Source organism: Drosophila nasuta, chromosome X (genome assembly GCF_023558535.2).
Source record: "Drosophila nasuta strain 15112-1781.00 chromosome X, ASM2355853v1, whole genome shotgun sequence".
Classification (NCBI taxonomy): Eukaryota; Metazoa; Arthropoda; class Insecta; order Diptera; family Drosophilidae; genus Drosophila; species Drosophila nasuta.
Window position 1 is genome coordinate 15410442 of NC_083459.1, and position 14001 is coordinate 15424442.

General features: G+C 39.4%; 1 protein-coding gene across 1 annotated transcript in view; it reads right to left on the bottom strand.

Annotated features, from left to right (window-relative positions):
* Positions 1-1441: 1441 nt before the first annotated feature.
* The window catches only part of LOC132796272 (uncharacterized), a 75068-nt gene continuing 62508 nt past the window's right edge, over positions 1442-14001 (bottom strand). Inside the window, 1 exon segment of the mRNA XM_060807379.1 lies at positions 1442-6285. Within this exon segment, the coding sequence (XP_060663362.1) occupies positions 4832-6285 (1454 nt within the window). The 3' untranslated portion in view covers positions 1442-4831.

Consider the following 14001-nt stretch of genomic DNA (forward strand, 5'->3'; position numbering starts at 1 on the left):
TGAATGCATTCCATAGAACTTGTTGTCCTGATTACAATAAGGCCGCCAAAATCCATTAGGATTTAAATGACATATGTAAAAATAACGAAAATATAAGAAAAACAATTTTTTGAATTTATAGCGGATTTATTTTTTATCGGCTGCGTTCAAAATTTCAATTTGAAATTGGCACGCTGTTCAAAAAGTAAATTTTCTGTAGCATACTTTGAGGGGACGGCAATTTCGATCTCTGTCGATAGATGGCGCCACGCCGCAAGACAGCAACTTGCTGCACTTCTGCTTGCTGCTGATTTCTGTTTGCCTGGTATTTCACTCGCTGATTAAGCACTTTTCAACCGTCGTTCATGTCGACTTGAGATGGACAACAACAACAATTATTACATCCACGTGGCTCATTTTTCTTAAGTTTCACCGGAATTAAAATTCTGACGGTTGGGTTGCAATTTACATTTTTGAATTGGCGCGCTAAAGCCATTGCAAAAATATTAAAATTTTGTAGCATACTTTGAGGGTGTAATAAGGGTCGTTTTTTTGAAAACAAGCTATATCTCAGGCATTTCCTGCCGGATTTTCAAAGGACTTGTATTGCTAGGATCGTAAGGATCAACTCTACCGACTGGCATTCTACACTTGTAATTTTTCAGTTCCGTTGGCGAAATTAAATATACGAAAATTCGAAATTTCAGGATAACACGAGAACTACAAGGACGATCTGAATCAAATTTGGCAGGATAATAGTCCTTACGAATATGCTTCGATTGGTACAGGAATCGTAAGAATCAAAAAAAAGAGTGTGCCGAGATATACGCAATTTTCCATGAAAACGATTGGATGTCCTTTGGAACGAGATAATTGCATTTATCAAAAGACCATTAGAATATAGCCGAGATATACGAAATTCTCTGAACAGAAAAAAGGTTTTTTATATCTAGCTCTGCAAGGACGTTCGTCATTTTAAGTTCTTCAATTAATTTATATTCATCAGAGTAATTCTTATGTCAGGGACATAATCGTCCTTCAAATGGCTGAGAATACGCTGAAAATCCTTGAGTGTCAGTCGATTGAACTGATTATCCTGGTTCCGACAATATTCTTCAGGATTTGTAAGAGATACTATAGTTACTTTTAATTTTCAAATTTGAAATTGGAGCTAAGAAAATTTATAGGGTGCAACGAAAACAAACTATATCTCGACCATATCCAGTTACATTTTCGAAGGATACGTATTTCTTGAATCGCAAAATATGGCATCTAAGGATCCAACATATTCAACACAGGCCGAAGGTGCGAATTCTAGGATAACCCAAACGTTTGAGGCCACTCTTCTATACTTACCTTTTTTGTTTAAAAAAAAAAAAAATGAAAAATTACACAAAATAACGAGACAAGTTTTTTGATTTTGATGTTTGACTAAATTTCATGATGTATTTATTTGTATAATATATATATAATTTTTCGGTTTCTTTTTATTTTTCTTTTGTATACACATATTATATATCTTTATATATATATTTTAAATAATATATATGTATAATGCGAACTGCGTTTGTTGTATTGGATTTTTCCAAGGTTTTCGATTTTCAATTTTCTGTTTTAACTTTCAATTAGTTTCATGTTCGTAATACACATAAAATATACAGTACGAGAATACGGTAGCCTATTTGGGTTTGTAGACAATGAGAGTATACATATATGTATATATGCATATGTAGATATATAGTATATCTGCAAATGGTATTACATAGATGTGTTGTTGTTGCTGTAACTGCAGTTTATTATTAACATTTACTCGTATAGTTGACTAGAAGTACATACTCTATATTTAATATTAGATTATTTAGTTGCTGCTGACCTAAATGCTAGAGTTCAACTTACTGTACTAGGAATTTAAAAAAAAAAAAAAAAATACACATTTGTTGTCACTTTTTTTCTCTGTTTTGTTTTGTTTGCTATGTTAATATTTCAGTTTGATTTTCATTATTATTAAGTGGTTTTCATTTATTTATTTATTTTTGTTTTCTTTTTTTGTTGTCTATTTATTTTGATACCCTTGCAGCGGGTATGTTTGTTATCTGTCTGCTTGAGCCGCTCCATGAAAACTGTTCAAGAGGAGTTTTAACCACAGCAAATCGTTAAGTTATATTTAGTATCTCTTTTAATAGTTAAATCTGTCTATACATATTATTTAGTTTTTGTTTTTTAGTTGTTGATATTTGTATTGTAAAGGGTATCTGTGTGGGTGTGTCTGTGTCGAGTGTGTGTGCGTTTGTGTATGTGTTAGTGTGTAGAGAGTGTTTCTGAAGTGGACTTAATTGTAATTACATGAACTTATGTTAAATATTTGGTTTACTGCCAGTTTGCATTGTTTGTTATTAGCTATGTAAGTAAGTATGACAGAATGACACAATTGGAATGCTGTTATACAAATACAAATGCCACGCAATGCATATTTAGTTGTATCTATTTTTTGTTTTTTTTTTTTTACTTTCGCATTCTTTTTTTCTGTGTTTCTTTTTTTAGTTGTATTTTTTGTTCTTCGTTCGTGCCACAACCCATAAATTTAAAGCGTCTTTTTTTCAACCACATTCGTATCGCATCCGTTTTGACTTTTCTTTTTTTTTGCTCCCCACTACTACATTCTTTCGTTCTATTCGATTATTTTAATTTAACGCCACAAAATTAAATATGGCAAAAAATTAACTCGCACACACACACACAAACACTCGCAACAATCACCCACACACTCATACACACACATATTAAATTTAATTTATTTTCAATTAAAGTGAAAAATCAAGTGGCCCACTCAGTTGACAGCATCGAATTACTACGTGGCGGACGTGGGCTGTAAAACGAGTTGGCAGCACCATTCAAATACAACTCTGTGCGAGTATAACAAATGCCATTTCGGCCGCTCAATTACCTACAATCAAAATGCATTTAAAAAGCATTTAAGCCTAATTGCTGTAGCACATTAATACACAACGAAAAACGAACCAATATTAAACGTGAAAGATCTGCAGTAAAAACAGTAAAAAAAAAAACTGATGGGAGTGACATGAGTGATGGATTTGAATTACACAAAAGTCAGTGGAGGAATGTGCATACTACATAATAATACTATAAACAGATATAGCCTAAATTATAGCTGACAATTATTTATGGCAATTTAGTGTGATGTTTTTTCAGGGCAATTGTAATGGGGTTAGTTTTGTAATTAATTGCAGCTCGGTCAGTTGATTAATTTGGGGCAATTTATAAAATTTTAATTGTGGCACGACTAAAACATAAAACCGACAAGTTCAACTGAATCGAGAAGAAATTATTTTCTATTAGCTACTCAATTTGTGTAGAGTTATTTCAATTTGACTACAACAAAAACGTGCGTATTTACACGACAAATATGTAAAGCTAATAAATATCTGTAGTATAACAATTTTAGAAATTGTTAAACTCGTGAAAAAAAATAAACAAATTACAATAAACTCAACTTGTTGTCGCGGTACATTAACATCATTTGTCAAGTATTAGATACACAGACCGCAACTTGCCATTAAAAATTGTGCAAAACGATGCAGAAAGACGAAAATAATAATGAACGACAATATCAATAGATAGAAAAAATAAATAACAAACTAGCTAACAAATCGCTTAAATAAACTTTGTCCTTTGGCATCTCACACACACAAACATACACTCCGGCACACACACACGCACAACAAACAATTTGTCATTTTGCATTTAGCATTTTGCATTTTCATTTAACATTTGGCATTTTAGCATTCTGCAATTGTGCACAATTTGCATTTTGTTTGCTTTGCACTTTGGCAATTTCGGATTTCGCATAGTTATTTATTATTCATAGTTAGTCGCTTGTTGTATTTATTAATTTCTCTCTTCTCACATGTTTTGTTTTCATTTTTTTTTTTTTTGTTTTTTGCAATTTCTTTTCATCTGCTGTTCAGCTGTTGTTTACGTTTTTCACTTTGTCAGTGTTTTTTTTATTTTCCATTGCAATTTGTTTTTAATGTTTTTGGTTTTTGGCATTAACAGCCAAAGCATTCAAATTATTTATGCAATTTGCATTTAACATTTCGAATTTAAATTTCAATTTAATTTAAGTTGGCTTTGGTTGTTGTAGTCGAACTTGTTGTTGTTGTTGTTGTTGTTATTTTGCTTTTCATGTTTTTCACACATTTGAATATATGTATATTTATACCTATTTACAACACGCGCCCGCAATTTGTTGTTGTTGTTGTTGTTCTTGTTGCTGTTGCTGCTGCTACTGTTGTCGTTGTTATTTTGTATTTACACGCATAATCAGAAATATTTGCTTAACTTACATAATTTAAATAACACTATAGAAATGTTCTTGTTGCTGTTGCTGTTCTAGTTGTTGTTCTTGTTGCTGTTGCTGTTGTTTTTCTTGTTTTTGCTGGCATCCAATTAGCAAAGCGAATGCTGTGTGGAATTTTGTAGGCAACGCCCCAAAAAGTATGCAGCATTTTATGCTCATCTGATTTCTTATCTCTGCCCGTGTCTGCTGTGACTTTGTGACTCTGTCAGTGTTTGTGTGTATTTGTGTATGTGTGTTAGTGTGTGTGTGCATATACTTACAGTGTGTGTGTGTTTTTGGGTTACTCAACTCAGCTTAGACACGTATCACCTCACCTGGTGCCTGCTTGGGACAGAGCGCATCATCGATGCTGTCACGCAATCGCAACGCCGCATTCAACTCGGCGCCATCCTCGCTTGTTGATTGCTGCTGCTGCTGCTGTTGTTGCTCCACTGCAGCTGCTGTCGCTGCTGCTGCAGTTGGTCAGATGGCTGGTCACATGAAGATGTCGCCCGTTGATGTCGAGGCGCCAGCATTCGATTTACGCGGCGTAGTCGGCACACCGTGCGGACAATGTGTGGCCGCCGCCGTCGTCGCTGAGACGCCGCCAGATTTCGATTCATCCTCAAAGGTGACCATCTTCTCGCTGCGCGGCTTCAGTGTGACAATCTGCAGCTGGGCCGGCGGCGGTGCTCCAGCACCTCCTGCACCAGCACCTCCCCCCGCAGCTGCGGCGGCGCAGAGTAACGTCTGTGGCGGCCCCAATTGCAGGCCATGCGGCATGCCCATGCCCATGCCCATGTTGACGCCCATGTTAACGCCAACGCCCACGCCCATGCCCATGGGCGGCGGGGGCGGCATGCCGATGCCCATGTTGGGCGAGAAGCGACGCGGCGGGGGCAGCGCCAAGTCTCCGACGCCGGACAAATTGAATTCGCTGATGCTGCGCGGCACAAAGTACTCCATGTGATGCTCCGGTATGCCGGTGGAGCGACGTATGGGCGTGTTGCGTTGAAAAGCTGATGTCGAGGCGCCACCAGAGGCTGCCACACCGCCACCGCCATGCAGGTGGCTGCGTCGCGGCAACGAACTGTATTGGGTTAGCGTGTGCGCTGGGCCAAAGAACATCGTCTGATGCTGGCCAAGACTATTAGCCGCCGCTGCTGCTGCTGCTGCTTGGCTGCCGCCCACGGCGCCGCCGCCCAACAGGTCGGCGCTGGGTCGTTGTCAGGAGGGTTTCGGAGTCACCGCGACGGTGACGAGAGCCAACTCCTCGGCCTTGGGCATCACATGATCCTGCACACTGAACCGTCGCAGCCACATCACAATCTCCGTCTGTATCAGGCTGAAGCACATCGCCACCACAGCCATGCCCACCAAGATGTAAGCGGAGGCGCTGTAGAGGGTCAGTGTGCCGCTGGGCGACAGTTCGCCAAAGCCAATGGTGCCCAGAGATGTGAAGCAGAAGTACAACGATTCAAGCACACTCCAATTCTGCAGTTTGTGAAACAAAATCGCACCGCTCGTCACATAGCAGAGCAGCACGCACACACATATCGAGATGGGGACACTTGGTGATCCGCGCGACTCGAGCGACTTGCGATTCTGTTGCTGTTGTTGTTGCTGCTGCTGTTGCTGCTGTTGTTGCTGCTGCTGTTGCTGGTAGACGGAGGGTGGTAGGCCGTATTGATTCAGCTTGCCACCGCCACCGCCGCCGTATTGTTGTTGACCCTTGACCTTGTCTGATTTGCGGCCACCGTTGGGTCCGGTTGCGGGGCCGCTGCCCACGCTGCCCTTGACACGTTGGCGTCGAAACAGGCAACGCATGCCCGCCGACAGCGCCTCGCCCATCGCCGATAGGTAGAGCAGCACAATGGGTATGCCGAACAAAGCGTACACAAGGGCTGCCACGCGGCCCCATTGTGTGCGTGGCGAAATTCCGCCATAGCCTGCAAAGAGAGACAAAAAGTGAAAAGGGGGGGAATGTAGAACAAGTTTATGATTGAGTTCGTTGTACAACACTTTGTTAAACAGTTCAAATTACGATAAAAGTATGTTATTGAGCATTTATGTGCGGTTTGTACAGGCAGTATAACAGTCTGTATAACACTTTGTATAACAGTGCATGGTAGTGATTGCATTGCGTTGTTTGAGCATGATTATGTGTTTTCTAAGTACTGCTTATATAACAGATTGTATAATACTATGTATAACACTTTTCCTAAATTGCATGGTAGTGATTGCAATGCGTTGTTTGAGCGTGAATATGTTGTTTTCTAAGTACTGCTTATATAACAGATTGTATAATACTATGTATAACAGTTTGTAAAGATGTTTAAATTATTGACTGCATTGCATTTAGGATCAATTTCCAGTATATCAATTTGATTAAGCTGTATAACAGTTTCATCTCAAGTGTCTTAATAATTTCTACCCCATTTAAAACCACGACAACGTATCCCTGTTCAAATATAACACTTTACTTATAGAGCAATCATGTTTTATTGTCACCAGCTGGCAACCAAATGTAATTGTCATTGACTTGAAGTACCACACCAAATTACTAGAGGATTACCAGATTAGGGTTGCGTTGCCACCTCATCACCCTTCCCAATTTGATAGAGCAATTCCCCTCGTTTTCTACGAACTGCGACAACATTTTTAATTTTTCCTGTGTTGGCCACAAAAAATACAAAAAGAATTGTGAAAAAAGAAAACGAACGACAACAACAAGAACTTTTACGGCCAGACGTTTTGCTTTTGACTATGGCTTTGATGTAGTCGCCCCAACATACATACATATGTACGTATAGAAGAGGGAAGGATTGATTCAAAAGACGTATGGCCAGCGGGGAGGGAGCACAGCACAGCACAGCAACTACGTTGATGCTACAGCCGGCGGGCACGACCTAACCCAACATGGCGGCCGTACCCAAAAGAGTCTTGGACCGAATGCGGCGCCGGATCTCGCTTGGCCGGCTCCAGCAATGAACTTTTAATGTGGAAACTTTTATAATTGAGTAAAATGTGCGTATACATATAAAGATGCCGTTACATACAGAAGTACGTGTGTGTGTGTGTAAGTGTGTGTGTGTGTGTGAAGCGACTATGTAGCCATGTATTAAATTTTATTACTTAAAAATAAAAAGCCAACATAGCGACAGCAAAAATATCAGAGAAAACAAGTAAAAATGCGGCAGGTTCGATAGCTCGACGACAAACATACCACGCACATAAAATTATAACAACCAAAAGTACTTTTTGGCACAGCAATTAAATTTGCCCCCGACAACAAAAAAAAAAGTATGCTATAAAAATGCATACAACAAGTAGAGCACAAATTGTATATATTTAAAAGGGCATTAAAAATGCACATCGACCACTTTATCGAGGGTATCGAAAAAACCAGTCAGTAGCTGAAAAGGACACAAATAAAAACCAAAAAACGAGAAGCGAGAAACGAGAAAGTAGCATGGCATACAGCAAATGCTTTTGGCCGTACCCTTAATGTAATAATACTTTAAAACCCCAAGCACGTTTAAGTGCACATGTGCTAGAGCGAGAGTAGCCCAACCCAGCTGAAGAGCGAGACGCCTAGAGCGTGCCTGAGTGGGCGAGAGCGATGGTAGAAGGGGAAGAGGTGGGGAACACAACCCGCTCTCGAAAAAGTTGCTAAAAATTATCATCAGCAGTCGTCGGCTAAAGTCTGAGCCCCAGCTGAATCCCAAAACCGAAAGCCAACTGCCCCCTGGTCATATATACACACACAGCTAGTACTAGTAGCACCTCTCACTCACTCTCTCCCTCCCACTTTCTCTCATCCCCTGTTTGGGACCTGGTGAAAGTCATGAATTTGCGCCCGCTTGCTGCGAAAATTGTTAGTGAAAATTATAACATTTACAATATGGTCTGCATAAAATTGTATGTAGTTATAACTAACTAACTAACGGCGTGCACATGTCGGCCTCAACTTGTGGATATAGATATGCCAAACCCCTGCCCCTTCCCCTGTACTCACACCTCCCTCCCCCCCTTTATTCCACTTACAGCCGAGGAGCAGTAGTTGGCCACCCGCCCCGTAACTACGTTTTTAGACCTTTCAACTCATGAAGATTTGTAATGTTGGCCAACAACAAGCAGCAAGGGACAGCCACAACAGGAGGGGGAGTGACAGAGAGAGAGAGAAAGAGAGAGGTAGAGGGGAGAAGAGAGGGAACGAAGGTGGCAAGCTAGCCGCAGGCCCTCGAAAAACTGCCAATTACGAGTATGCGTAGCAATTTTCAAGTTTATCCAGCATAAAAGTAAAACTATTTGAAATACAGTTTGTTGTAGCTGTAGTTGTAGTTGTAGTTGCTGCTGCTGCTATTTGCGGACCACACTTAATAGCTGCTCGGCTTGTCAATGGCATTTATAGCTGCCGCAATGTGCGAGTATATAACAGTTTAAGAAGGATGCCGCTTAAGCTAAAGGTGTTAAAGCAATTGCAAATCTTAATAATATCAACTTTTTTTTTATAAATCTTAGCTTTACTTGAAGATTATGTTTCAACTGACTTATCTACTAATCTTTTCTCTTAACAAAAAGAAAATACATGAAACTCTCAAAGCAAATTTCAATTTTTAATTCGGTAACTTTGTGTTGCTTTTCTGATTTTGTCTAATTATACCTGATAGCCACAGGATAGAAGTACTATATCAATATACAAAACATAGCCTTGATATATTTTTAATATCTTTGCTGTATAATAGTTTGGTAAAAATTATTACCGCACTTTTTTGTCCTTAGGGTAGAATTTCAATATCAATACACCAAATAACGCCGTTGTTATATTTTTAGTATTTTGTGATATATTAATTTGGTATATATTAAAATTGATACTGTACTATTCTGCTGTTATTCAAAAGGTGTATCAGGTATCTCACAGTTGATCTCACTCGACTGTAGTTTCTTACTTGTTTTCTATTCCACTCGTGACTTAATCAGCGTTTTATAAAAAGAATAAGAATAGGCTGCTTAGTTTTTAATTAACTAATGCAATTCTAATGATGTGTAGAGTACATGAATAAATAATTTATAAAACATGAAATTGTGTAATAAATAACAAATTATGTGACAGGCTGATAGGTATGGATACATAATAGTATTGCAAAGGCTATCGATAAGTATTGTAGGATTAACATAAGTATAATAAAGTACTGTTAAGATATATGCAATACAATGCTAAAAGAAGTATCCGGCAGCCTATGTATGTTCACAAAATAAATAAAGAGGTGTGTTCACAATATTTTATATTCCAGTTTGATTGTAAGAAATTTCCCTTACTCTTGTTTAAAAATCTATAGAGAAGTTTGTTATGCATCTTTTCTGTCAGCTTCATCGATTTGAAAGTGTGTCAAGTGACTGGTAATGAAATAATCTATCCAGCGTCAAGCATACATAGTTGATGTCAGCGAGCTTATTTCATTAACAATTCCTCGACTTCATTCGCAATTGCTTAAACCGAGAGACAGCTTGCATATCAAACTTTTGCTATTAATTTAATCGATTTGTAAGCTGTTGATCGGCGCCAAGAGGGATCTCTCTTCGCATTCTGTAACCCAAACTCGCTCAGATCAAAGCTGTCAATTTGTGGGTCACAGTCGCAGCTGGCTAATTGCATTAGCTGAAGTGCCAGTTGAAGACAGATATATTCGCTATTGCTTACACTAAGTGTGTCTATAAGTAGGCTCAAAAGGAGGTGAGGAGCGGGGGGAAATGCCACTGTTGCTGCTCACTTGAGTGAGTTTTGAGGCTTGTTCGTGTGTTCCGTTCGCCATCAGAGTGGAAAGTGGAAAGTGGACTCTTCTTTCTGGTTGCCACTTTGAGTTTCCGGTTCATGGCAAAGTGGCAACGAACGGTTCCGTTTTAGCTCCCCAAAAATCCCCGAATTTGGGACTCTCCGACTCTTCCTCTTCTCGCTCTCACGCTTTCTTTTGTCACAGTCACAGTCCTGCTTCCCTTCCCCCCTCTAGCGAACACATTGCGCATGCAGCAACGCAAGTCGTTTGATTTGATTAGTGGCCATTGATTACAACGCACAGCCAAGCAACACCAACAACTCGGAGATGAGTGGAAAAGAGAGGAGCTAAGAGAAGAGAAGGGAGAAGAGAAGGGAAGAGAAACAGAAGCAGCAGCATAACAACAATAAATGCAAAGCAAGCAGCCAACGAACAACGTCCGGCCTCGGTAGCATGACCTCGAGCTTCAAAAGACTGCCCTCCAGCCTCGACCTCCTCTCCCCCTTCCCACATTCACGATGGCTTTCTATTTGTGGGGGGGTAAAACCAACAAAATATTTTACTACGGCAATTTTCGGGCATAAAGTAATTACAAAATACACACACACACACACAGAGACAGCATAGACTGTGTGCACTGTGTGAGCTGCCAGCGAGGGAGACAAAAAGAGTGAGTGAGAGCGAGAGAGAAGCAAAGAGAGAGAGTCTCTAATAGCTAAGAAATTAATTTTCACAAAAAGCTATTAAGCGAGTCACAAAAATTGCTCAAATATAAAACCAAACAATGCGCATAAATGGCATGGGGCAGCAAGGAGCAGCGACAACTCTCCACAGCGTGATATTGCCAAAGGATGTGGGCGTGGCAGCGCAGGACCCACAGCTCGAACAACAGATAACAGCATAGGGAAGAGACTACAGACTAGCAGACAAGCTACGAGGACAACTCGTCATGTTTCTGCTTCTCCCCATCCACTAGAGATGAGCGCGTGAACTATTGACAACAATTTCATAAATGCGCATCACTAAAAATTGGGGAAGGGACGAGAGGCTTATATCGAACCGAATAGAGAAGTAAACAAGTTGCGATGGGGAAACGAGAAAGTAGGATATATAAAGCTGAAGTTTTTCAAATAGAATGACGAACAATATTAATACAATGAGCCAAAGGGAAAGCAAAAAAAGAGATGCATCAACATATTGTTATAAAGTTGTTTAGCCTTAATGACTGATTCATTTGAAGAGGTTTTAATGTACATCCTAAATAGTAAGAACTAAATTGCTGAAATATTTTAACAGCATTATTTGAAAAATATGGGAATTAACAATTTTCAACTGTAGCAAAACAATACTGAACTAGAATAACTATTCAAACTTGTATTTTTAATACGAATTGAAATCTTATTGAGTTCTTTTTGTTTTTCAAATTTGTATGTTTAATATGAATTAAAATCTGATGGTGCTTTATTAATAATAACTGAAATTGTTTAAAAGCGGTTTGAGCTGATAAGCTCAACAAAAACTCTTACTCAACAACTATCATAATATTTGTAATAATTACATTATATTTTTTGGACACTGGAGAAGCTGCGTGACTAATTATAGATAGAAATTGATACATATGTATCTATAAGACTTACTAAATGCAATTAAAACGAAAGGGGAATAGTTGAGCAAATATAAGACAAAAATAACACATTTTTTAGTAAATATTATTTTGCATACTTTCATATTTTTCAATAATTAATATAATTTGTCATACTTTCTCTGTGAATTTAAAAGTAGGTCACATAAAATGTAAAAATATTTGCATCATGTTTTTTATGATTGTATTAGTATTTCAGTGAAACAATAACACTTAGTTTAGTTAATTCCTGCAAAATTTAAAAATATACAAAACCTGCAAAGAACTGCGCCCGCATAGTTTGCGAGTTTGCGTTTCGACACCGTGTGCTTGGCGCGTGTATATAACTATCATGTTTTGTCATTGTCTGGCGACATGTTGAGGCAAGTTTGGACGTGGGCAAACGTGTTGCGTTGCGTTGCATGGTGGCGGCACGTTTAACCGTGTTGGTTCAAGGTGTTAGCCATGTTAAGTCGTGTTTGAATCGAGTGTTAAATCGTGTTGGGTCTGCTGTTTAGTTATGTTTTGTGCATTGTGCCGTGCTGTACTCCTGGCGGACAGGACACGACAGGCATAAACACGCTCGAGCACGCACACACAAATTCGACTATCTAATTTGGCCCCAACGGAGCGATGGCGGAATCTGCTCTCTATCTGTCTAACTCTAGTCGTGCTGTTCGTGTCACGATGCCAAGCACGAGTGCAGGCAGACAGGGGCAACATTTTGAAGTTTAAACGTTTTAATTAAACATTGTGCAACTTGTGAGTGAGTGTGAGTGTCTCTCTCTGTGTGTGTGTGTGTGTGTGTGTGTGTGTGCGGAATCGCTGTCAGCATTGAGTAATGAAATTGCGACAGAATCACGCGCCTCATCGTTATAAATACATAGACAAATGTTCAATAAACAATGAGCGAGGCAGCAGCACAACGCGATAAACGAACGCGGCGCGTGGATGCCAAAATTTGTGGGCAATTCGAAATGGTGGGAGGAGGAGGAATGGAGGGGGTAAATAACATATAATCATCATAATGATATGCAGCTACAAAAGACAACGGCAATACACGTCATTAAACGCCTCCGTCCACAGCGAAAAAGGACAACGGCAACAAATAACAACAAAATGACAGCAAACATTTTTATGACATGCCAACTGCCGCTTGAGGAATTAATTAAAAATTAAATGGCCTATTAAAATTGTTATCGAGACGCCGCGACGCCAGCAATGTCGCTTGGCCATTTAACTGACAAAACAAACGCGAAATGGAAATACGCGCCAACAAAGTGACAGCGGTCGAGCGATAGAGATAGATGAAGAAAGAGAGAGAGAGAGAGAGCAAGCTCGGTCGACTGTCGACGCGACACAACACAAAAGGGAAAGCATCTCCAAAATGGCTCTGGCTGCAATCACTCAGCAGCCCAATTGAGTTTTGGGCGTGGCTCGTAAAACGATGAATGCATTGTATGTGTGTGTGTGAATGTGTGTGAAGCGACGCCAATGCGGCGGGACATAAACATGCCAAAACATGCATAAAAATGTCCAAACATGCACAGCAAACAAATCGCGAGACAATCCCACCTCACAACGCGGTCGCTCGTTCACTGCAAGCACCCAAAGCGAAAGTGAACTGAGAGTGAAATCATAGATAGTTTTCGTTCACAGCGTTGCGGGGGCCGCATCGTAAAACAGTTTGTCTTAGTGTCTGGCGCTAATTTCGCACCCGCTTTGGGCAATAAATGACGCCATGGCTACTTTCGATTATATGGCTGATGTGCGACAGATTGGAAGCAGTATAACACTTTGTGTAGTAGATGGTATAACACTTAGTTTACCAATTAGAACTAATATACAATAATATAACAGGTATGATAGGGTATAACAGATTATATAACATCTTGTTTGATAACGACACAAGCAGTTATTTGTAGGAGGCCTCGTAATTCACAAGTATAACAGTCTTAATGCAATATAACAGACTGTATAAAAATTAATTTAACAATTATAACATCAGTCTACCAATTTTATGCCCCAAACACAAGCAGTTATTTGTAGGAGGCCTCGTAATTCAAAAGTATAACAGTCTTAATGCAGTATAACAGACTGTATAACAGTTAATTTAACAATTATAATATCAGTCTACCAATTTTATGCCCCAAAATCCACCAATACAACTCTTTTAATGCTGTATAACACTTTGTATAACAGTTTAAGGTATTCAAATGAATTAAATTAACTGTTTCGAAACAGCATAACACTTTGTATAGCAGTTT